This window comes from Mesocricetus auratus, unplaced genomic scaffold (assembly GCF_017639785.1).
Source record: "Mesocricetus auratus isolate SY011 unplaced genomic scaffold, BCM_Maur_2.0 Super-Scaffold_100009, whole genome shotgun sequence".
NCBI lineage: Eukaryota > Metazoa > Chordata > Mammalia > Rodentia > Cricetidae > Mesocricetus > Mesocricetus auratus.
The window spans coordinates 36,006,870-36,032,619 of NW_024429193.1; the positions used below are offsets into that span (position 1 = coordinate 36,006,870).

A 25,750-nucleotide genomic window follows, 5' to 3' on the forward strand; every position below is an offset into this window, starting at 1 on the left:
AGCACTTGGGAGGCAGAGGCAAGTGGATCTTTGTGAGTTCGAGGATAGCCTGATCTACAAAGAGAGCTCCAGGGCACCAAGGGCTACACAGAGAAACCCTGTCTCGAAAAACCAACCAACAAACAAAAACAAACCCCCATCAACTTGCTATAGCTTAGAATCATCTGGGAAGAGTCTCTAGTAATCAATCTCTATCGGGTCGATCTGTGGACCTCTCAGTTAAGTGTTCTGGGGACACCCAGCCCACTGCAGGCAGCACCATTTTGTGGGCAGGGGATCCTGAACTACACAGGACAGAGGGAAGCCAGAGTGGCAAGCAGAAGCAAGCAAGTGATCCATCCATATCTCTGCTCTTGACTGTGGATGTGTGTGAGTAGTAACTGCCTTAATTTCCCCTCAATGAGGGACTGTAACTTGGAATTTTAAGTGAGATAAATAAACCCTTTCCTCTAAGTTGTGTTTAGTCAGGGTATTTTATTAGAGCAACAGAAATGAAGCTAGAAAATCTAGCATTCACCCAGGCTGGTCTTGAACTCATGGCCATTCTACTCAAATTATAGTTTCAAGGAATAACGTGAACACTCTCAGCACCCTCCCCCCACTCCCCCTATGCGCCCCAAAGACAGGGTCTCACTATGTAGTTTTTAGTGTCCTAGAACTCACTCTGTAGACCAGATTGGTCTCAAGTGACAGAGCTCTGCCTGCCTCTGCCTCTCAAGTGCTGGGATTAAAGGTGTGTGGCACTACACCCAACCTGAACTTAAATTTTATATTAAAATGTTACATATATGGGCCGGGCGTTGGTGGCACACGCCTTTAATCCCAGCACTCGGGAGGCAGAGACGGGTGGATCTCTATGAATTCGAGGCCAGCCTGGTCTACAAAGCAAGTTCCAGGACAGCTTCCAAGACAATACAGAGAAACCCTGTCTCGAAAAACCAAAAAAAAAAAAAAAAAAAAAAAAAAGTTACATATATGAAACAACAAAAATTCTTTTAATTGAAGAACTTAAGACTGCTTCACTTTAAGATTTACTGTTCAGCTGCATCAAGATAATATAATTTCTAATATATTGACAACATACAGCAATAAAATACAGTACAAAAATAAAACCAAATATATAGGTCAAATGATGTTTTTCACAGAAGAAAAAGTAATCTTTCAATAAATAATTGATAACCATATGCGATGAAAACAAGTATCGACCCTTAATTCACAATACCAATTTACTTGACAGGTTCCACAGACTGGAACATAAAATCTAAACACCAATTCTTCAAATTTAGGGAACTAGAAAGCAGGTGCCTATTTTTAAAAGTAAAGTTTTTTTAGGATTACAACCATGTTTATATAGTGTATATAATTTCTTTCCAGCCATAGAAAAAGCATTCAGCAGTCAGTGTGGCCTAGAATATTTACCATCTGTGCCCCAAAATTCCAGGATAGTTTTTGAAACTATAGACAAAAACACAGGAAATTATTTCTCTGACAGACTCCAAAAGAAAATATTGCAAACTGGATGAAAATTAACTTTTTAAAATATTCTGTTAAAATATGAAACACAAGGTAAAATTGAAAAAACAAATTTGACGAGAGTTGGCATCTAAATTATGTCAAGAACTTTTACAAATTAATAAACTCAATAAGTAATGACTGAATACTTTACAGTAGATACACAGCTTGGAAATATGCACTTGGAATAGTGTTCAGTACCAGGAAGATGCAAATTTCAACTAAACTGAGACACTGATAATCACAAAAAATTTTCATTTCAGCTAAACCAGAGTCTGACATGCTGCTGAGGATGCAGAGCAACAGTAACTGCAGTACAGTATCACCACACAAGGCACAAGGTTGGAGGAAACAATCTGGCGGCTCCTCATGCACCGAAACCTCCTCATTCACATACCCACAAGAAATGAAAACATACATTCACTCCAAATCGTGTTCACAAAAATGTTCAAGGTATTCAGAAACTGCAAACAGCCACAATATCCCTCAACAGATAAGTGGGGTACAGTCTTAAAATGGAATATCACCCCTAACAAAAAATGCCCATGACATAGCAAGAACTCATCGATGACGCTTAAAAGCATCTGGTAAAGGTTGGAGAGACAGCACCATGGTTAAGAGCACTTGTTGCTCTAGTAAGGGACTGGGTTGGGTTCACAGGACTCACAAGGTGGCTTTCCTCCATCGTAAATTCAGTTTCAGGGAATCTGGCACCCTCTTCTGGCCTTCACAGCACCAGGCATGCAGGTGTTACACATACATATTCAAGCAAAGCACTCATACACATAAAAAATAAATACTTCTAAAAAAATAAAGTATTATGCTAAGTTAAAAATGTAGAAAAACAATTCATGCATGTTAGCTTAATTATATTTACATGAAACTTTAGAAATATTAAAGAATGATGCAAACATCATTCAAAAAACATTTCTATTATTATAGTGACTACACAGGCACAAACCATTTGTCAAAATTCAAAGTGTATACTTATGAGCCATAAATTCTATTACACATAAATTATGTACCAATTAATTATATGTGTATGTCAGTGTGTATATGTCAATTACAGTATATGAACCGTATCTGTACCTTGACTCAAGCTATTAAAAAATGAGCTATAATTTGACTAAACACTGGACTGCATTACAGAGAATGTTGGTGTTATATTTAATAAATAATCCTTCTTTGGGGAAATACATGCTGAATTTTTTGTTTTTTGGTTTTTTTTTTTTTGTTTTTTGTTTTTTTTCCGAGACAGGGTTTCTCTGTATTGTTTTGGAGGCTGTCCTGGAACTCCCTCTGTAGACCAGGCTGGTCTCGAACTCACAGAGATCTGCCTGCCTCTGCCTCCCCCAGTGTTTGGATTAAAGGCGTGCGCCACCAACACCCGGTCCCTACATGCTGAAATTTTATGGGGGAAATATATGCTGAAATTTTATGGATAAAACAAACTGATGCCTAAGATTTATGTGAAAATAATATGGAGTACTGAATGAAGAGGGAATATAAATAGACTGACCGGGCTCTGTGATACATGCCTACTGCCCCAGATATTACAGTTGCAGGATAGTAAGTTCAACAATTTAAGATATTCTCTCAAAATCAAACACATATCTTAAAGGATCTGGGGGAACTGTTCAGTAGTAAAGCACTTCCCTAGGATATTTGAGGTCTTCAGTTCAATTCCTGGTACTGGGAGAAAAGGCTGGTCATAAACTGATATACTGTGTGCTGAGGCTGGATATAGAGAAACTCTTTATATTGTTTGTATTTACTGTTTATTTATATTTATAACTTATTATTTACATTATTTATATATTTTCATATATGCTTGAAGTTGTCCATATTAAAAATATTTTGTTTTCTTTTTTTTTTTTTCAAAGAGTCTACTCAACAGATCTACTTTGGGATCTCTCAAGATTCTGCCCAGCAATCCAGTTACAACAAACACACCCTTGTATTCTCCTCTTCCCATTTTTCCTTCGGAAGCCAGCCAGGTATACACAAAATCAAATACATTAAGCAATATTCTGCCAGATAAACAATAATCAAAACTATATAATGTTATGTCTGAAAGTCCCTGGAACTCTATTCTCTCCTTCCCCGATACTTTTATGTGGGTTGAAGAGATGGCTCACCAGTTAGGAGAACTTATTGCTCTTGAAGAGAACCTGGGTTTGGTTCCCAGCACCCAGATAGCAGCTCACAACCATCTGTCACTCTAGTTACAGGGTATACAATACCTGTCTAATCTTCACAGACTCCTGCAACACATACACTCAGACACACACATACACATAAAATAAATGTTTTAAAAGCATACAAAGTGTCAATCACCCTTTCTTTAAAAAGGGAGACTGCAATTTGAAAACTTTATCAAGAACACACACTGACATGTATCTTAAGAAATTTACCAAAGGAAGTAGTCTCACCCAATGTCTACCTTTCTGAGCAGGGTGGCTCATTTCCTTATCACAGTAGTCATAAAGAGAAACAGTAAAATGTAACCTTCCACAAAAATCTTTATTATAACAGAATGATCTGCAAACCTGCTTTGCTTCTTTACCCACAAATGTATGTGGCTCATGACCACAATGGAGGTGAGTGGGAAATCTTAAAAACAAACAGTAGCAACAACAAAACCCTAAGCAAGGAGATAAGCCCTGAATGCTTGCTCTTAAGCAGAACTGAATCCTGATATCCTGCTGTATGGTGGTGATAACCTGCAGTTCTCCAGCAGGGCCCTTTTCCTCCGTGTTTACTGAAAACTTATTCTCTAGGCCTTCAAACTCTTACAAAATACTTCTTCCAAGAAATCTTTTCATTCTCTCCACTAAAAATAACCATCCCCTACTTTCCCATAGGACAGTCAACATACTTCTTTCTTTTAGGATACCTATAACATTATGCCTTGGGCTACATTCCATATGGTCCACTGTTACTCAATAAATGGAAAGGGCGTACAGGGCTCTCTCTAGCATAGTGGGATCCTGTCCAGGCTTCTCGGCAAATGGTGAATTTATCAATGGCATAGAATAAAATAAAAATCCTTCCACAATGCTTTCTGGGCATGAACTTTATTCAGCACAGTACTAAACCCTTAGGACTGACAGCAGTTGCTGTAAAAACAGCTTTTAGAGAGGAGATGTGAGAATACTGGAAATTTGTGTGTAGGCTCTATTTTCAGAGAAAGGGAACAGTCAACATATATTTGCCAAACAGTGTTTTCTTCTTCCCAGTCAAAGTTCCATTTTGGGAATTTGGGGGTTTGAACCATTTCTATCTGGGTGTACCTTACTCAAGTTCACTCTCGAGCTTCTCAAAATCATGAGACCAGAGCTACTAGTAATGAGGCTTAAGTGTCAGGACTTCTTACTTGCACACTTGAAGCATTTCTAAGTAGGCATTTCTGGCAAACTGCCTAAAGAAATCACAGAAGAAAATGACCTAAATCTTAAATCTCATGCTGGGGTTTACTTATTCATTTTAACTATTCCTTCATATCTACCTAGTTCTGAATTCTTTTTCATATAGAGGTGACTCCTTTCTCCCAAATTCAATGAGAAGATAATGCAAATTCCCAAATGAGAGAAGAAAAAGGCAAATAAAACAAAATCTGCTGAGCTCCACTATGGTCTTCAAACTTTAAAGAAATGCATAACATTTCCCTTCCCCTTAAAAGACGGACAACCTGGTAGAAAACCTTTAATCCCAGCACTCTGGAGGCAGAGACAGGCATGAGTTAGAGGTCAGTCTGCTCTACAGAGCAAGTTCCAGGACAGGCTTCAAAGCTACAGAGAAACCCTGTCTCGGAAAAACAAACAAACAAACAAACAAAAACAGACACACGGTCAGAACATGTTCAAGAACCAAAAGAACACGGAGTGAAACTCAATCCTTGATCCCCACAGACGATTAGTAGTTAAAAAAAACAGTGAGATAAACTCGGGGTGTTGTCGAAAGGGCTCCAAGACCAGATGCCTTGGGCAACTTCGTTTTCTGGAAGCAAACTCCAGGTTTCCATCAAAGACAAAGTCCTGGGACATTCTCAGCAATAAAACTTTCAGGGGCAGGCTCCTCTGGTGGCAACAGTAATCTCAGTTTATCAATTCCTAGTCTGCTAAACTCACGGTTTACCCCAGGGCCACAGCTGGGAAAGGGTGACCAGAGCCCAAGGAATGCGAGGAGGAAAGTGACAGAAACGCCTGGGAGGGGGGCAGGGCATCACAGGGAGGCGGGGGAGGGGGGTGTTTGACAAACAGCGGGCTCCGGGACAAGAAATGCCAGAGGGAAAGTGCAGACGGAGCAGGAGGTGTTTGCTACTGTACCTCAGACTGTGCATCTGTCACAGGGAGTTAAGTGAGTGCCACCAAACTTCCTAACACAGTCCCAGAGAGCACGGACGTGGAGACCGAGGAGGAAAAGCAATGGGGAAACTCCCGGAGCCCCAGTGTCTCCGGCAGACGCGTGCGGTGGCTGGGAAAGGGCCCGGGGCTACCGGACGCTCGCAGACGAGACCTGGGACGAGGACGATCCCTCCCGCGAGCGGCTGCCCGACGGCCGTCGCCTACCCCCGCGCGGGTACCATGGTCCGCAACGTCCCGCAAGCGCCCGCCCCGGCCCTCCGCTCCTCAGAGCCAGCTCTTCGTCCCCGTGCGACTCTCGGAGGTGGAGGGGACTTCGAGCCGGGAGCACCGGCCCTGCCCGCAGCCGCCTCCGTGACCCCAGAGCCCAAAGCGTCCGCGCCGGCCAGCCCCGGAGCACGGCGGGAGCCCGCGCCACCTCCCCTCACTCACCGTGGGGCTCCATCCCGCGTCCCTGACGCCAGACCAACGCTCACGGCCACCGCCCCCTCTGCCGGCTGGAGCTCGCCGCCCCCATCCCCCACGGCCGGCCCGCGGTTGCCCGGTCGAGCCGCCGCCGCCGCCCCAGGAGCTACCGCCACGACCGCGCCAGCCGCGGACACGACGCCCCGCCCCTGCCTCGCGCCCCACGCCTCACGCCTCACGCCCTCGGGGGCCCGCCTCCTGGCGCCCAGCCCATTGGCCGGCGCCCTAGGGAGGCGGGGCCACTGCTGCAGAGGCGGGGTCAAAACAGGTGCGGGTTGGATAAGGTTTGTTCTCTTCCTCATCATGGGGGCGTCTTGAAGCGATCCAGGTCCCCAGACCCCAGTGGTTCTGGTTGGCCCCAACTCGGACCCACCAAGGAAAAAGTCATCCTTTCTTAGCTCCATATGGGAACCACTCCTCCGTCCTGGTTTAACTGGCCGTTTTTCAGGCGGGCACTATGAATACTTTCCAGTCAGGACTTTATCCTTGAACTTGTTTGGTTGGTTTTCCTCTTCCTCCATCCTTTAACCTTTCAAAACCAAATTTATGACTCATTTTGAAACTTTCTCACTCTTTTCTTTTTTTAGTTGTCCGAAAACTAAATTACTCAGTTACATCAGCTGATACTACATAGGTGTATTAGATGTGTGTTAATTAACTACACATCCCTCTAATCATACAATATACTTATCATTCGAATGTTCCGAGCATAGGGCCTCATATGGTCAGTGAGGATAAGAACAAAAAAGCATAGACGTCATCTTAAATATGGGGAGGGAAACGTACAGAGTGCTGCACAACTAACTTAAACACTTAATACACCAAGAATATCTTTCCTGTTGTTGGTGCTAAGATGTGACACTCCCTGAGTATTAGTTGACAAATCAGTAAATTTAAAGAAAGATGTCTTGGCTTCTTTTCCTGTTGCTGTGAGAAAATACTCCGAACAAAACAACTTAAGAAAAGATTTACTTCAGCTCACAATATTCAAGTCGGGGAAATCAAGGCAACAGGGGCTTGAGACAGCTGGCCACTTACATTCGCAGTCAGGAGGAGAGAGCAAAGACAGAGTGCTAGTCCTCAGCTCACCTTCTCCATTTTATACAGCCCTTGGTCCCCTGCTAAGGGAATGGTAGACCTCCAGTGGGCAGGCTGCCCCTCCATGGTCAGGATAAGGAAGATAATATCTCACAGGTACAGCTAGAGGCTCATCTTTCAGGTGAGTCTAATTCCTATCTGTCAGAACATGGTCTAAGAATGGAGCACTGTGAGGAGAATTTCTGAGTGCTTGTGAGAAAAGTTCAAAAATAATTTTAAAAAGTACCTCAGTTTCTTCAAAAGCACAGAATTGTTTTTGGATTATGCTTTTTTGTCTCTCCCAGGTGTAGCAGATAGGAGGGATTTCACTTCAGATTATTCATTACAACTGGCTATTGGTATTTGTTTACATGCCTCTCTGGAAAAACGTGTTTTGCCACGTGTGGCTTGCCCTTGTGAGTGTGTATTTTAGTCATGTGACTCCTCTTAGCCCTCAAAAAATAAATTGTCTGATGTTTGAATGAAGTTGGCTATTGCGTGAGACTTTAGTCTGCCTCATTTATCGGCTCCATTCTCCCAGGTCCCACACCTCTAGAACCTAGAATGGTGACACTGTCATGTTGACAATCAACCCTAACTAGCACAAAAGGGTATTTAGAAAAAAAACCTTCAATTTCATATTTTTCTTAAATCTTTTTTTTTCCTAAATGCATGATAGATACATGTTCGCGTTTGTGGAGGGTCCTAAATAAGGATAGCATAATTGAAGTCACCTTGATATTCCTACTGTATTCTTAGAGACTGACACTTAGTTAAATTTCTATTTCTCTGTGTCTGCTTATCTTCCTGTACAGCACATTTTCAAGGCTCTCCCATCCTTCTGTCTCCTAGCCTGTAGTTCAGACTCCCCCAGCTGCAGACTTGTGTCCTTGGAACATACCCTGCCAAGGAGAACTTCTCCTCCCCCCGCCCTTCTGCTACCTGCCTTACTTAAGCCCTGTTGGTACTTTCAATAAACGAGACTTGATCAGAATCCTGTCTTGTCTTGTCTCTCTCGTCTCTTGTCCCCCATTCTCCCTCCCTCCCCTAGAGTTCCCGTTGACTGACCCCGTGGGCCAGGACACTCGTTATTAATCATAGATGATATATGGCAACATTTCTGGAAACAAAAGATAGTTTAAAATTCAAAGCCTGGAGAGATGGCCCAGTGGTTAAGAGAACTTGCTGTTCTTGAACAGGACCTGGTATTCAGTTCCCAGCTTTCAGATGTCCTTATCTCTAGGTTCTGAGATCCAGCATACTCTTCTGGCCTCAGCAGGCACCAGACACACATGCAGGGAAAATATTCATACACATAAAATAAAAACAATGAATCTAAAAAAATAAAAGTACCATTATTAACTGACCAAAAAATGAACATAAGAAATATTATGTCTGGTAGTGGTGACTGTATTTGCAAAAACATCCTAGATAATAAAGGCCAATATTTCAGCTAGTTCCTCTGAGGTATCCCAGAATATGCCCTGCATCATGCTGTAAAAATAAACCAATAAATGTTTGCTGGTTAAAGGCTCATGATCATGGCTTTGGACAAACAAGAAATCGGAGGAATTACTGGATTTTTTAAAAGACATTTGAAGCCATATTACTATTTATCATTTCAGCATACACTGGTAACTCTCTGATCACCAATCTGCTCATTCCTTATGTGATAAAGGATAGCAGCTCCATTCTGAAATCTTCCTCCTCCCTGAAATCAAGCCACTGAGGCGGTAGGGTTACAAAGCCAGTGTCAGGTTGGGGTTGTGGCTGGAGCCAGGGAAGAGAGATGAAGGGCACAGACTGTTCGCTAAGGCTTGAGGCCACATTCATTTACTAGTGCTTATTCTAAGTAGATGCAGTTTGGGTCTCCACCAAGTGTTTCCTTGAGAAATATTGAAGGAATGAACTGAGGCTCCAGGTACAAAAATTTTTCTAGGATCCTCCCTCCCTCCCTTCCCCCTCCACGCATACAAACACACACACACACACACACACACACACACATACCAACACACACACCTGTGCTCAACTTAGTCATAAGTAGCAGAGCCAATTGCATGGCCAAGAAAACTTCATCCCTAAGGTAAAGTCTGTTACTGAGATCACGTGCTCTGAGGTGAAAGGCTAATTATAAAGTGCATGTTCCATGTGATGACAGACAGGGCCAGGAGCCCAGCCCCTCAGGGGACCAGTGTTCATCCTTTTCTTCATGCTTCAGTGGTGGTCTGTTGAGGAGACTACAACGTTGTCCACCAGGACTGTCTAATTTATATTCCTTTCACAAATATTTATTGAATACTTCTAATACGTCAGGTGCTGTTCTAAGCACAGCAAGTATATTAGGGAACCTTAAATCTACTCCCAGTTTTATTTATACCCAATAAAGCCAGTTAAATGCTTGGAAGAGAGGCAGAGCTAATTGAAAGGCAGGGTGACCTGACAGACAGGCACCCTATACTGCTGCTGCCCTTGACCTCGCTACTTGAGCATTTAGAAAGAGCCATGAAAACCTGACAGACCACAAGCAGCACAAAGACTCCACATTCCAAAGTGGATGAAACTCACCGAACAAGTTATTAATCTTGATTCCAAGATGGTTGTAATTGAGAAACAAGGAATTAATCAGTTCACGTGCTGGAAATGAATGTGAAAGACACTGGAAACATTCACAGATTCTGCGCTGCCATGAAGACAGGAAACAGACTAAGAATGATAAAATGAAAGAAAAATTTAAATGAATATCCAGATATACTTATTTCAAGTTAGATTAAGGTATTAGCATTACGACTAGACTACAACATTATTTTATGTTATTATACACATTCTTGTAGAACTTACATGTTTAAAAATTTAAAGTGTGTGTGTGTTTGTGTGTGTGTTTGTGTGTGTGTGTTTGTGTGTGTGTGTGATGCTCATAGATGCCAGAAGGGGGCATCAGATTCCCTTCCCCTACAGCTGGAGTTATGGGCAGTTATGAGCTGCTTGGCAGGGGTGCTGGAAACCTAACAGGTCTTTGGAAGATTAGGAAGTGCTTTTAATCCCTGAGCTGTTTTCTCCAGCACCTCTTATAGAAATTTCAGTGGCAAAACCCTCTTTGCTCTTGTTTAAACCACTGCCTATTTCCAGGTATAGTAGTATACTATCATACTCCCACTACTTGGGAGACAGGAGGATCAGGAGTTTAAGACCAGTCTTTACATAGGCTATCCTGGGCTACAGGAGACCCTGTGGCAAAACAAAACAAAAAATATATCTGTGCTTGAGGTACTCCATACTATAATCCTACATAACTTCCCAAGTGTGAAAGGAAACTCCCCTAAAACTAGTTAGTGACTCTCTCTCTCTTTATATATATATATATATATATGTGTGTGTGTGTGTGTGGGTGTGGGTGTGTGTGTGTGACATATATACATATTACATATATATAGTCAGTGGCCTTAAAATGCAGTTATTGGCTAGGCATTTATTGGGAGGCAGAAGCAGGTGGATCTCTGTGAGTTTGAGGCCAGCCTGGTTTACAGATCAAGCTCTTCGATAGCCAAGGCTACACAGAGAAACCCAGTCTCAAAAAACAAAAAAATACAGTTATTGTAATGTTTACAAAGAGAGTTACCACTTTAACCAGACATCCACATCTTGCTCTGTACTAGACACTACATTGTTTGCTTCCTGTTTAGTGAATTACTGTCATCACAATCTTAAATAATTATTAGTCAAATTTTAAAAATGAAAAACTGAGGCAAATAACAAAAGCTTAAAATAATTATTTCTTTTGTGGCATTGGGACTCAAACTCAGCACCTTGCACTTCCCAGGCAAGAATTCTACAACTGAGTATGCATATAATCCCTCCTTAAAGAAACGATTTTGGGGGCTGAAGAAATTATGGCTCAGCAGTTAAGATCCAGAGGACATGGGTTCAATTCCCAGCGCCTGCATGGCAATTCACAATGGTCTGTAATTCCAGTTCCAGGGGATCCAACACCCTCTATAATGCAGGCAAAATACTAATACACATGAAATAATTTTTTAAAAACTAAAAAAGAAATAATTTCTGCCTGACTTAAAGAAAGTTGATATTGACATAAACTTGACCAGACTTCTCCTAGAGGGAAACCACCCCTATTCTACCCTTGGCAGTCTGACCTTCCTGCCCTTCCCCAGACACACAAGGTCTTCCTTACCTTCGCTTCTCCCTCTGCCTGAAATAGGCTCCTCTCTTGTAGGAGCTATGTGAATTGCTCCCTGTCCTTCTTAGAATGACCTCATGTCTGTGACATGTCACACTTTGGGTGTCCTTGTATTTCTCTCTGCTTTAATGTTTGCCACACTACTCACTCCTTTACTGACTTGATACCAAGTTCTACATATACACATCATATCCATAATGTATGCGAGTATGTGTTTGGAAGTTTCGATGCTCCACAGTAGAAGTAGCTCTGTGTGTACTGCTCATGGCTGTGACCCTGTAACCTGGAATAAGACTTGGAATTAACACATCAGTGAAATGCTTTCTAGAAAATAGTGCTTTTCTGTGGAAAGGATCAATATCAATCAGATAAGAAAACCCATATTGCTGGGTTAGGTGATACTTTTATGCTTGCTATAATCATCAAGGTAATAACACATGCCAAGTCTGTCTGAAAGCCATAAACAACTCCAGAGTCTGAAATGATTTCCTGCTTCCTTTAAAACAGAAAGGTGAACCGGCTCTGCTATCATTTCTCTTTAACCCATTGAACTAAATGTTTGCTAGCGCGGAAAGCAAGCAGAACTACCCCTAAACTTATTGTATTCTCAGCCTCCCTGGAAAATGACAAATGGCATCTGTTTTCCCCAAACAGAATTTCAGTTTTCTGACTTGAAGGCCTGTGAGACAGTATATATATCATCTCCTGTTATTTTATAGGAAACCCTCAGTTCTTCAGAGGTCACTGGCTAGTAACTGGCCTAAGCAGACTGCAACCAAGACCTGGCCTCTTTCTATGCTGATTGACTACAATTTTTAAATATCCGTAAGGCTATGACATTATATCAGAGCACCTCCTGAATCATTCCTAGCTTAATACGCGAATGTGTAAGCTATACTAATATGCTGAAATATAAAATTAGTTCTGTAAATTGATTCGGTAAATTGGTTTGGAGGTCTGACTTAGTAATACTACTTAGCTCTAACATAAATTCATTATGTTGTATAGATTTGGGGTCTGGTTAATTTTGGTGTATAATATTTTTCTTGATTTGACAAGTTTTGTTTTTTTGGGGGGAGGAAATGAAAGGTAGACTATTTTTTATAATTATTTTTTGAAAAGATTTGTATATATAATAAAACTTATTCTTCCCCTTTTATTGAAGATAGATTCTTTTTCTCACATAGTTTATCCTGATTGTAGTTTTCTGCTCCCTTTACTCCCACCAGCTCCTCCCCACCCCATCCCCCACCCAGATCCCCCTTTGTCTGCCTTTCATTAGAAAACAAACAGGCTTCTGTGGAATAATAATAAAATAAAATAGATAAAACAAAAATAATACATCAGAATTGAACAAAACGAACTGGAAGTCATAATATGTGCACAAAGGATCTGTAGGGTAAAAAGAGAAGAGGAGAAGGAGGAGGAGGAGGAGCAGGAGGAGGTGGAGGAGGAGGAGGAGGAGGACAACGTAAGAGACAAGGAACCTCCAAAGACGCTGTTGGGTTCATTTTCTGTTGACCGTGTACTGTCAAACTACCCTTAAGAGTTGTTTGTTCCCCCAGTAAAATTCCCTTGGAGGAAACTAATAATAAAGCATTTTTAATTCATTTATTTTTTATATTCCAATTCCCGTTCCCCCACCTTCCTCTCCTCCCACTGCCCCTCCCACCTGCTCCTCGGAGAGGGTAAGACCGACGACTCTAGGACGTCATCTAGGCGGGACCAAGGCACCTCTCCACCCCGAACCTCTGTGTCTAGGTTGGGCAAGGTATCTCTGCATAAAGAGTGGGCTCCACTAAGTCAGTGTGTGCATTAGAGTTATATCTTGGACCAACGGCCAGTGGCCTCATATACTGCCCCAGCCGTACCATTGTCACCTATATTAAGGGAGTCTGGTTCGATCTTATGCAGGTTCCCCATCTGTCAGACTGGAGTCAGTGATCTCTCACTAGCTCGGGTCAGCTGATTCTGTGAGTTTCCTCATCATGGTCTTGACTCCTTAGTTCATATTATTGCTCCCCCCTCACTTCGATTGTACTCCAGGAGCTTGGTCCAAGGGTTAGCTGTGGATTTCTGCATCCGCTTCCATCTGTTTCTTGAAGAGGGTTCTAGCTTCTCTGTGGTTGTGGATTGTAGGCTGGGTATCTTTTGTAATAAGGCATTTAAAAAAAATAAAGTAGTATGAAAAAATGTTCTTTAAAATGAGTGACTTAGCATAGCACCAATGAGAAACTTTGTTTGCCGTTGAATCAGAAAATTCTCCTACAGCATTTTGGCACACACACATACACGCACACCACCTAAGGGCAGGCCAGCTAGCTACAGGAAAGAGTAAAGCCCAATGGAAACATTGCCAATCTCTTTCTTTATCTATTCACTGAACAAATACTGCTGAGCCTTCTGAGAAACAATGCTACCACTAGTGGATTTAATGAGTGTTTATCTTCCTAACTTCATATTTATATAGGGGTGACTGCCTGTAGTGTGATTGCCAGAAGGTTGGGAAGTAACTGCTTGTAAATGTTGAAAAATATTTGATTTACAAATCTGCTTTTTAAGCTAATTCAAGAGAACATTACATTTGGTAGCACAGAAGAATTATTACTATACCATCTAAGTACTTGGGTTTATATTGTTTTTTTTTTATCTCAAAAGCTGGCAATGTGGAACTTCAATTAGAAGAAGATGTAGGAATTGAGCGTGGTGCCACAGGCCTGTAATCCCAGGACCCTAGAGTCTGAGGTAAGAGAATGTAGAGGTCACGGGCAGCCTAGGCTACAGGGGTAAGTTCTCGTCCATTCTGTCATATAATAAGATTCTACTTCAGGGGCTGAGGTGTGAGGAAAACAATATTATGAGTTAATAATTGACAAAACTCTACTTCAAATACAATAAAAATTTGAAGCTTAATTTAAAGGCTGCTGTTTTAAAAAGGAAACAACAAAACCAAGCAAACAAAACTCCTTGGTATTCACTGGCAGATTGACATCCTTCACCTTGTTCATTTGAGTGCTTGATGCAATGTTTAGTGTGGGATGTCCAACACCATGCTGGATTTTGTCTGGAAGCTGCATAGTACATGAGTATCTGAGGCCAGAGACATAACTACACATTCTACCAGCCAAAAGCCTGATGAAACCGCTGTTGGGTAACCTCACTGAAACCATCTGCTTAGTATATGCAGGGTGGGGAGCAAAAGAGTAGCCAGGCTGTCTCACTCAGGAACTGACCCAAACAGACAACAAGGCCACATGGGCTTTAGAATCTATAGATCTCTCCCGTGAGTTCATCTGGGTTGGAACAGAAAGGTCACACTGACTTCTAATAAGTTCTTTTTGAGTAGTGATTAAAAATCGAGAACAGTAGGGAAAGGGCTCCATTTAGGAAAAGTAACAAATCTACCAAGAAACCAGACTCTAAGAAAATGAGCAGACTGGTAAGTGCTTAAGAAAAAAAAAAAGGAAGAAAGCATAGATGTAGGTCAAAGGACAGAGGATTCTAAAAGGAGCCTTGGAAGGTGTTTCACAGGGAACTGGTCTTTCCACGTCCCAGACTTATCTTGAACACCAATATCACAATGTAATGAAGCTGGTGATGACAATAATAGTGTTTTACTTATGAATCAGAGTTTGAGGTGCCAAGCGGTTTGGGGGGTTGGGGGCAAGGCAGAACTGGAGGGGAAAAGGGAAAGAAAACAAGGGAGTGTGTGTGTGTGTGTGTGTGTGTGTGTGTGTGTGTGTGTACATATATGGAGAGACAGAGACAAATAGAGAGACAGAGAGAGGCAGAGGCACACAGAGGCTTTGAGAAATTTTCTTGGGGACAAAGTAACCACTTACTTATCAAAAAAGAATTATGAGCTGAGCTGTACCCCTCCAAAACTCATATGCTGAAGTCCTAACAGCCCCCCGCGGCCCCCCCATCCTGAGTGCTATCATATAGCACAGAATTCTGATGGTATATCCGGAGGTAGGGTCTTTAAAAGAGTACTTACGTAAAAATGGGGTCTTTGTGTGACCCTAATTCAACAGCTGGTATAGGAAGAGGAGATTAGGACACAGACACACTGGGAGCAGACCCAGGGAAACAGGGAGAAGGCAGCCATCTAGGATCTTCAGAGGAAAGAAAGCACCCATGCCAGCACCTGGATATGAACTTCCAGCTTCCAGAATCATGAGAAAACACATTCCTATTGCTCAGACAACTCAGCCTGGGCTACTTTATTACGTCAACCCTAGCAACACAAGGTCATTTCTAGGACTTCGACAATACCAGCTACACCTACCCCATAGAGGTTTTAAGTTCAGTTGTGCTGGAAGTTTCCATGATCTAACCCTGGATGTGGAACATGTCTTCTTTCTAATACAAGTCACAGTGAGTCAATATCCCTCCTACTCTGGGGTGTGGGCCAGGATGCACATCGTCGTGTTCATTGTAATACTGTCATTCAAATCAGAAGGCAGGAAGTTTACAAGTGTGGCATTTCTGTAAGTCTTTTGGGGGGAGGGAGTTGATGAGTTCCTGCTCAAATTTTAAGGGGTGTCCTAGACTATTTCTATGCAACTGAGGAAGATAGACCAACTTGGAGGATAGTATCACCAACACTTGAGATGGGTATTTGTGATTACTTAGCAGAATCTATATTCTATAGCCATAATAGAAGTTCTATCGTAGTATTTGGGTTCTAATATAAGCTCAACAAGTGTTAACTTTTGTGATTTTTTTTTCATTCTAGGGTACTAAGTCCTACCACATACATTTATCTCAATTAATCTTCAAAGCAAATCTGTGAAATGTTGATTATTGTTAGCATCCCTATTCAGTTTAAGAGAAACGTAACTCAAGGAGAATGAACTACTTGCTCAATGTGTATGAGTTAATAGATTAAATTCTAGCCAAGGTTACCTGTCAATTGTTAGCTCCGTTTTACTCTGTAAATTTGAAATGACCCACTTCAATCAGGCAATGACATTTTTGGTATTCATAAAATATTATAAGTGCTAACAAGCCTTAACATATCCACCCCAGGAAAAAAATACCTGAATAGATAGTTTGCATATATAAATGGGCAGAGGAGAACATTCCACAATCTCTTCATAGGTTACATTCTCATCACACCACATCCTCATAGCTGCTTTGGGTTTGGAATTCCTTGAGGGTGAGTGGTTAGGATTGACTTTCTCTGTCATAAATGCAACTTCAGTTTAGCCAATACCTGAGAATATATTTAACAGTACTAAATCTTTATGTAGCTCATAATGTATTTTACCTGAAATGTATATTTGTGCAATGCAAGCTTTTGGGTTCATGGGAGATTTCCAAGCAAACTCACTGAGGGGAGGGACTCCTGAAAACTAAGGATTTTCAAAGACTTGCCTGCATTCCTCTCAAACCCACCCTTCCAGATTCAGAAGACACTTAAGAATATTACAGTGTCTCTAGCTGTAATTATGACATATGTGATATAGTCTTGTGACACATGCCTAAAGATGACTAGTAAATAAAACACTGAGTGATTACTGATGACATTGCATGAGTCACACAATACTACTGTAAATGATACCATACCCCCCTTTGACAGCTGAATGAACCCCAGAATTGATGTGATAACTTATTCTGCATCTTTTTCTTCATAGAGAAGTGGAGGGGGGCTGGAGAGATGGCTCAGCCGTTAAAGGCTAGGCTCACAACTAAAAATATAAGAGAAGTGGGGAAAGTTATAGAACAGAGATGTTTGATTCTAGAATGTTCTCTGATTTACCTTCTTAGAGAACTTAACTGCCATGTGGCCCTATATGAAAAGTCTCTGATGTACCACCATAGCTAAGAGACTTCCACTCTGGATTTTGCCAAGGGACTCACCAAAACTCACCAACTTTTCACTGGGTGAATCCATATAGAACTCTTGACACCAAGCAATTGTGAACTCCTGACTTGGGGTCTGTAAGGAGCTATTTTCTTACTTTTACTCAGGACGTTAAGTCAGAAGCCTGTGACTAGGAATAGGAGTAACAAAAAAGTGCTAGTTTTGTGATAAGCAGTGTTCATTTCAGAGATAAAAGTAAATGAGCATATTAACAGTAGTATTTTTATATGTATTTATTTATTTCTCTCTCCCCTTCTCTCTCTCTCTCTCTCTCTACTCTGTGTGTGTAGTACACACATATATTTGCTCCATCTATCTGACCCGATGTTCACTCCTTTTCTCTTGGAAGACTATTCCAGTTTTCATTATACTGCCTTATTTTAACCTCTTCCAAGGGTTCTGCTTCAGATTGGATAGACTATGCAATGGAGAAAAATCTCTCATTCTTTCAGTTCCTGGAATGCCCGTGGCTCCTTCTGAGAAGAGGTAGCCTCAGGCCCCTATGCCCTACCATCACCAGGTTCAGCCAGATTCCCATTGTTCTGAGGGCAGTCCATTCAGAGGTCTGTCAGCATTTTATAAAGTAATCTAGTAAGGAAGCTCTACCAAATAAGAAGAGTAGGTCCCAGAACCACTAAGGCCTATGTTTAAGTAAGAGGTTTGGAAACTTGGATGGTGATGTAATAAGAACAGAGGTGAGAGTGACGTACAGAAAGCGGAAACATGGGATGGCAGGCACTATCAGTGAGCAGAGGCCACAAGACAGAAAGAAGAATAAAGGAAGTTATGTTAGTATCAGGGACAGTGGCAGCACTGATCAACAGCCACTGTGTCATCATAACAATGGCACAGCCAGCAGTCAGGGCATCTGATGCTGATACCAAGAGGCCCAAACAACAAGCCAAATCATACTACATTCGGAAACAGCTGCTGCTTGTCAAAAGATGTGCGGGCTGGGTGAGGCGGAACAGTGCCCTGTCAAGTGCTTTCTGACTTCCTCAGAGCCTCAGGAGCCTTCCCTTCCCACCCATGTATGCCCATGGTCCAAGCAAGCGTGTCTCTGCTCTTGAAACACCACATCATGGAACCAACTTGTGTCGCTGCCCAGTGTATTCAGGGTACACTTTTGCTAGCAAACATGTATCCATTTATCTCCTAGACAGGGATACGGGGCCACTCCTTTACACTTGCCTTGCCCCACCCCCGAAGCTCTTAAGTTAAAGTGCATAGGTTACAACAGCACCGATCATATTTGATGTAATTTCATTTCCATACCTGAACATGACAAACGAATATATGCTTATTCATGTATATTTGGATTTACTGTGTCATGTGTACAATATACACATACTGCTGCACCAATATAATCAAGGCAAATAGAATTAAAGAAGAATTCAGTAACTTAGAAATAAAAGTCTGTGTTCTGTGTGTCTATTTCCTGAAATTAGAAACAACAGCACTTAAAGGCATTAAAAGCCATGCAGACTATATGCATATACCATACATGATTATGAAATATCATCAAAGGAGGCAGAGTACTTCATATAATGAGTATCACCTCTTCCCTACCCCCCTCTTTTTTGGGGGGTTTTTTGAGACAGGGTTTCTCCGTGGCTTTGGAGGTTGTCCTGGAACTAGCTCTTGTAGACCAAGATGATCTCGAACTCACAGAGATCCCCCGCCTCTGCCTCCCGAGTGCTGGGATTAAAGGCATGCGCCATCACCGCCTGGCCCTCCCCTTAGGTTTTTATATGATATATTTATATTTTTGTTTATAATTATACAGACTTGTCTTAGAAAATTGGTGAGCATTCTAAAATACTTAAGATGATGATTATTAATGCACTACTATGCATACTTTAGGACAATATTTCTTCCTTTGTGGATATTTTTCAATTTCCCTCCAAAATTGGAATCATACACTTAACACTACACACACACACACACACACACACACACACACACACACACACACACAGAGAGTTTCCCATGTATTTCCATCCATTCTTCAGTGCCACTTACCATTCTTCAAAAGTATGATTTGATGTGGCCATATAATGTTTATTTTTCAACGTGGTTGGTTTTCTTGGCCCCCTCTCTCTTGCCCCTCTCTCTTCTCTTCTCTCTCACTTGCCTTCCCTATTCTACCCACTCCCCACCTTTTCTCTTGGTCTGGTTCTGTCTATTGGCCGTGTTTAGTTTACTACTTTCTCTCCCTACTCTGAACACTTTCAGATGCCTCTGGCTGTACTCTCTCTCATATCTACAACAAAACCCTCCTTAACCATTAAAATTTGTTTTTCCTAGAAGTTTTTTCTGATGGTTCAGTTCTCTTTCATTGAATGTTTTTATTGTTCCCAATTTTCTTTGTGTACAAATAATATAAGATCGAGTTTCTTTGCATATGAAACTGAATATAACAATTCTTATTTCCTTGGTTTAGATTCCTAGATGTGGAAGTATTTGGTTAAGATATAGATATATATTTTTATCACTCTTTCTGTGTAAAGCCAAACTGAGTTCCAGAAAGACTATATCTACTCAGAGCTCTTATTTGGGTGGCCACCTCACTACAGCAGCCTTTAGTTTCTTTTCCTGTCATTTAGAGGAAGTCTTACTGGCTCTCCAGAGTTTTTGCTGACTCCTTTCTAGGCCCTTCTGTGTTGGGCTATGTGTTGATTCTCAGGCCATCATTGGTGCCCAGTTGCCCAAAGTCTTCACTCTCCATTGCTAGATGGGGAAGACTCCATTGGGTTGAATCTCAGTAGCCCTTGACTGGATGGCCAGTGGGGTTTGGAGATGTATTTCTGGTCATAGGCTCAAACTTAATATACAAGTGCTTCAATGATCTCAGGGTTTTTCCTAAATATCTGGGAGATATTACTCTATAACTTTGTTGGGCTCCTGCGGTTACTCTAGGTAGTTGAACATTATATTCTGCCATCAAGGTGATATTTGCTTTCCCTGCAACACCCATGTGTGTTCCAGGACCTATGTGGCTATTGCTCATTTCTACTTCCTAGATAGTGAGTTTTGTTTTTTGTTTTTTGTTTTTTGAGACAGGGTTTCTCTGTATTGTCTTGGAGGCTGTCCTGGAACTCGCTTGGTAGACCAGGCTGGCCTTGAACTCACAGAGATCCGGATAGTGAGTTTTTAATCTTATAAAGCTCCAGAATGACCTACCCCTGGTCTTTGGAAGAGGCCACTGACATGATCGTCTATGCTTCGCTTCTGAGTTAGCTGTGACTTTGATACCTATGAGATGTGACTACACTGACTGTGCCTTTGCTTGGTCTTGGTCTCTCATTGCCATTTGCCCTTTGAATTGCCACTTCTGCCCGAGCTTTGCTCCTGACTTGGGTAAATGCTTCCCATGTTAGCACAGAGTCTCTTCCCATGGGCCATGCACTACAAGTCTGGTGAGAAACTGACACTTCAAGGCCTTGCTTCAGGGTGTTAAGGCAGTGTGATAGATGTGCATAGAGGGACTGTGGCAGTTTGCCAGTTTCATCTTAATAAACCCCATTTCACTCCCCCAGACATACTTTCTATGTCCTACTTCCATTTTGTCCTTCCTGCTTTCCATTTGTTTAAGATCCTTTTCTGGCATCATGATGGACCTGCCCTCTGGCCTCCTGTCTGCCCAGAAATCCCTGTTCCCCACTTGGCTTTCTTTCTGCCTTGCCATTGCTGGCTTGGCATGGCTTCCCTATGAGCTGTATCCATAATCTGCTGGCAGGCATGACCTGACATTCCTGAAGGCTCTGCCTCCTCCTAGGATCTGGCTCTCCTCTAGAAGATGTATGGATAGGCTATTTTAACTCCAGAAAGTTTCATTTTCTCCTACAAAGGTAGGACATGACTTGCAAAAGAATGTGAAAAATGGGAAATTCTTAGATCTGAAGAAACTTTAAGAAACAAACCTTTGGTGGTTGCCTTGAACGCTCTTCAAACCCCAATGACCTTTTCTTAGACCTTCAGTTAACTGTTTAATCCCCACTCCTGATTTTCTTCAAGAGTGATGGTAAAATGTGAGGAGATGCCTCTTGGTTGATGAAAATCAAAGTCTAAAAATCTCATCTCATTGAAGATAAAATGAGGAGTCACCCAAGTCAGGGTCAAAGCTAGGGTAGGAATGGTAATTCAAAGGAGAAATGGCAAAGGGGAGCAGAATGTTGTCAAACAGCCTTCTAAATACTTATGTTTATAACCACAGACCTGTGCTGCACTCAAGCTTGGTGTGATAAACTTCCCTTTGTGATGGGCAGCAGTTAACGTAGAGACACACAACTGGTCAAAGTGCTCAGAATAAATGACTGGGAGGCCCCGACCTTAAATGGGACATCTCTCAACCTCTTCACTCTCCATCCTTGCCAAGGCCCAGGGGACACTGGGAAAGAGGAGGCAGAAAGAATGGAAGAGCTGGAAGAATGCTGTTTTCTGGGCACTAAATAGCTATTGCATGCATGAACACAGCAGGTGTGATTATCTGCAAAAACCTACACAAGATCAAGCCAGCTAAAATAGAGTATCCCTACTCCCAACTGCAAAGCTATGGACAACTGATGGCTGTTCGAGAGGGAACAAATCATTATTACTGTGATGTGTGGCTACTGGTCGGTTGTCCATGCTTCAGTGGCTGACCACATAGGCAAGCACATATGGGCAGCACTGCTTGGGCCTTAGTTATTTTTTAAAAAGAATAAGAGGACATGAAGTTGGGAGGAGGGCATGTTGAGGGTGTCTTAGTTAGAGTTACAATAACTGGGACGAAACTCCATGACCAAAAGCACCTTGGGAGTAACAGGTTTCAATTACACGTCTGGGTAACAGTCCTGGAACAGGAACTCAAGCAATGCAAGATCCTCAAGGCAGAAACTCATTCAAAAGCCATGGAGGAATGCTGCTTACTGGCTTGTTCCTCATGACTTTCTCATCCTGCTTTCTTATAGAACCCAGAACCACCAGCCCAGAGATAACCCCACCCACAATAGGCTGGGCCCTGCTCCATCAATCGCTAGTTAAGAAAATGACCTACAAGCCTGCCTACAGTTTGGTCTTATGGAGGCTGTTTCCCAGTTGAGGTTCCCTCCCCTCTAATGTCTATAACTTGTTTCAAGTTGACATAAAACTAGCTAGCATAGAGTGGGACTCAGGAAGAAATGAAGGGTGGATATGGTCATATTTCATTATATACATGTAATACCATTTTTACAAAGATAAAATAAAATAAATAGAAATAAGTGGTAGAGAGATGACTTGGCAGTTAATGGTACTGGCTTTTCTTCCAGTGGACCAGGATTCAATTTCTAGCATCCACATGACAACTGACAACTGTTCGTAACTCCAGTCCCAAGGAATTTGATGCCTTTTTCTGGCCTCTGTGGGCACCAGCCATGTGTGTGACACACACATACATATTCAGATAAAATACTCATACACATAAAATGAATACATAAAAAATTTAAAAGTAAATAAATTGAAAGAAACTCATCCCATGAAGCCATCATTACCATAATACCAAAAACAGATAAGGACACAAGACTAAGAAAACTATAAGTCAATTTTCCTGTTGAACATAGATGCAAAATTTCTTGATAAATTTCTTACAAACCAAATTCAAGAACACATGAGGCTCAGACACCATGTCCATGTTGGTTTCACTCTAGGGATCTAGGGTTGTTTCATCTACAAACCAGGGAGTGTAATACAGAACATATATTTAAGGACAGAAATCACATGATGATCTTAACAGATGTGGAAAGACCTTTAACAAAGCTCAACATCACTTCATGGTAAAAGCCCCAAAGAAAGTAGTTGTGGGGGTATATCTCAGCATAATACTGGTTACATATAACAAATATACAACTATGGCTACACTGAATGGGAAATGCTGAAAGTTATCAGAACTTTGAATGGGATTTTGCATCTCTCTTCTGATAGATGATCTCACTTTGCATATTGAGCTCTTTGTGCTCACTTGAGACCTAATATTACCCCCTTGCCTCTCTTTTTCTTTTCAACTCCATTCTTCTCTCTCTAGTCTGTGATGGGAGCTGTTTAGAGCTATGGCTTTAGCACCCTGAAGGACCACAGAGTGTGGAGCACAGATAGAGGCAGAGAGAACCAACTCCTTCCCATAACTGCAATTCAAAAGAAGACCCTGTAGGTAGAGTACTGGTTAGCCCATCTTAGTATAATCACTGTAACTTACCTCTTCCCAAACCAAACTCTCTGGCTGTCTTCAGCTTCCACAGACTCAGGCAAGTCAACTATTTATGACAACCCATCATTATCTCCTGGAGGAAGCACACTCACTTGCAGCCTTTAAGCTTTACAACTTTGAGCATCATACTGATGAAGAAACTCGGGACACATAGAGGTAGAGTGACTTGCCTAAGTCACACGAGCCAGTAGAAGGGCTAAGGCAGGAGCTCATCTCTTCTTCTCTTAGTCCAAGGATTTTCCCACTATGCTGTCATGACTTCCTCAGATTTTGCTCATCTTTGGCTTATGCAGCACCATTTCCTGAGTCAAAATTATAGCCATAGCTTATAAATAGACAATCTATTTCATTAGCATTTTCCTTTGGGGCTTTATACAAAAGGGCCTAAAAAATAATGTAGCATATTAAAGATTGGGGCTACCATGTAACCATATTCTGCCCTCAAGAATTGTGGTAGTAAACCAGTACCCCAGGAAGGTCCTGTTAAGATATCCTCAATTGAGATGCATTTACAATCTAGTGAAGCTCCTCAGCATCAGAATGGCAATTCTAACTGTATAGAAGTTCATTGAGATTAGTATAGACTTTGGGTCTGGTTCATTTCAGTGTGTTTTTATTTGGTTTAGTGTGGTAGTTTGAATAGGAATGGCCCCTATAGATTCATTTATTTGAATGCTCAGTCATTAGAGAGTGGCGCTACTTGAGAGGGATTGGGAAGTGTGGCCTTGATGGAATGGGTGTGGCCTTGTTGGAGGAAGTGTGTCACTGGAGGTGGGCTTTGGTTTTCAAAAGTCAAAGTTAGGCCTGGTGGTTCTGTCTTCCTGTTGCCTGTGGATCCAAATGTAGAAGTCTCAGCCACTGCTCCAGTGTCTGCCTGCATGCCTTCATGTGTCCTGTCATAACATTGATGGATTAAACATCTGAAACTGTAAGCCAGCCCCAATTAAATGTTTTCCTTTATAAGAGTTGCCATGGTCATGGTGTCTCTTCATCCCAATAAAACATTGACTAAGACATTTGATTTTATAATAAAGTTTATTTAAAATTTTTAAAACATGCATCCACAGCTCTAGCTCAAAGGCCACCCTTTGACAAGTCTGGGATATGGGTTATGGTAATGAATATCCTGGTGTGACCCATGTTAAATACTGGGAACAGGTAAATAATATACAGTGTCATTGTCAAATCCTATTGACGTCTCTCTTTCACTCATATGAAGATTCAATTCATATATATTTTACCTCCCATGCTACTACACATTAGTGGATTAGTAAAAGGAGAAGTATGCAATGTAATAATTTAGAAAGTGAATCCAATGCCAAATTATCTGTTAACTTTATGAACTTGGATAAATTATATAACCTTTTCCTATTCACGAATGAGTGTTACTTAGAATTGTCATGTGAAGTAATCTATGATACACACACACACACACACACACACACGATTCAGTCACAGCTATTTTACTACAGCAATATAAAATGGCCTATAGATAATACTTGATATATTGATTTCAAAGATATTCACTTAACTGATTTCCTCCACTTCTGGATCTTAATCAGATATTACCTCTGCATGGGGCTTATTTTAACCAGCTAACAAACTATGTAATTATATTATGTTTATTGCCTCACATAGGCAAGGCTCTCTCTTGGTCTCTCTTTCTCTAAATGTCTACATGAGTGCCTGGGCCTTAGAAGTTCAGTAAGTTCATTTACTATTGACTGAAAGAATTAATTGGCATATTTAACTAAAAAAGTTCTAAAACTATCAAATAATTGTTTTATAAGGTACAAAAATATAGAGAAATCACTGGGACATACCTCCATCTATCTTTTCATGTTTTCCTGATAAGCCAAGCTAGATTTTAGTGTTGTACAGATTTATATGTGCATATATCCATATGTTCATAATATGTATATAAAAGTTTACACATAAACTACGTAGAAAGATTGTATTTTTCCTGGTACAGTAACTTAATTCTCTCAACAGAATATAATATTTTTTTCCTTTCTCTATTTTGAGGCAATGTTTACTTCTAA

At 41.4% G+C, this 25,750-nt stretch overlaps 1 protein-coding gene across 2 annotated transcripts in view; it reads right to left on the reverse strand.

Moving 5' to 3' along the window:
• Positions 1 to 6,448, reverse strand: part of Arhgap29 (Rho GTPase activating protein 29) — a 64,334-nt gene extending 57,886 nt beyond the window's left edge. The window contains exon 1 of one of the 2 annotated variants that reach the window (XM_040751939.1): positions 6,309 to 6,448. Coding sequence is in view for 1 of the 2 variants with exons in the window: in XM_040751941.1 (XP_040607875.1) it covers positions 6,309 to 6,321 (13 nt within the window). In the remaining variant the exon portion in view is untranslated. The remainder of the gene's footprint in view (positions 1 to 6,308) is intronic. The other variant, XM_040751941.1, reaches the window with a different exon arrangement.
• Between the last annotated feature and the right edge of the window lie 19,302 nt (positions 6,449 to 25,750).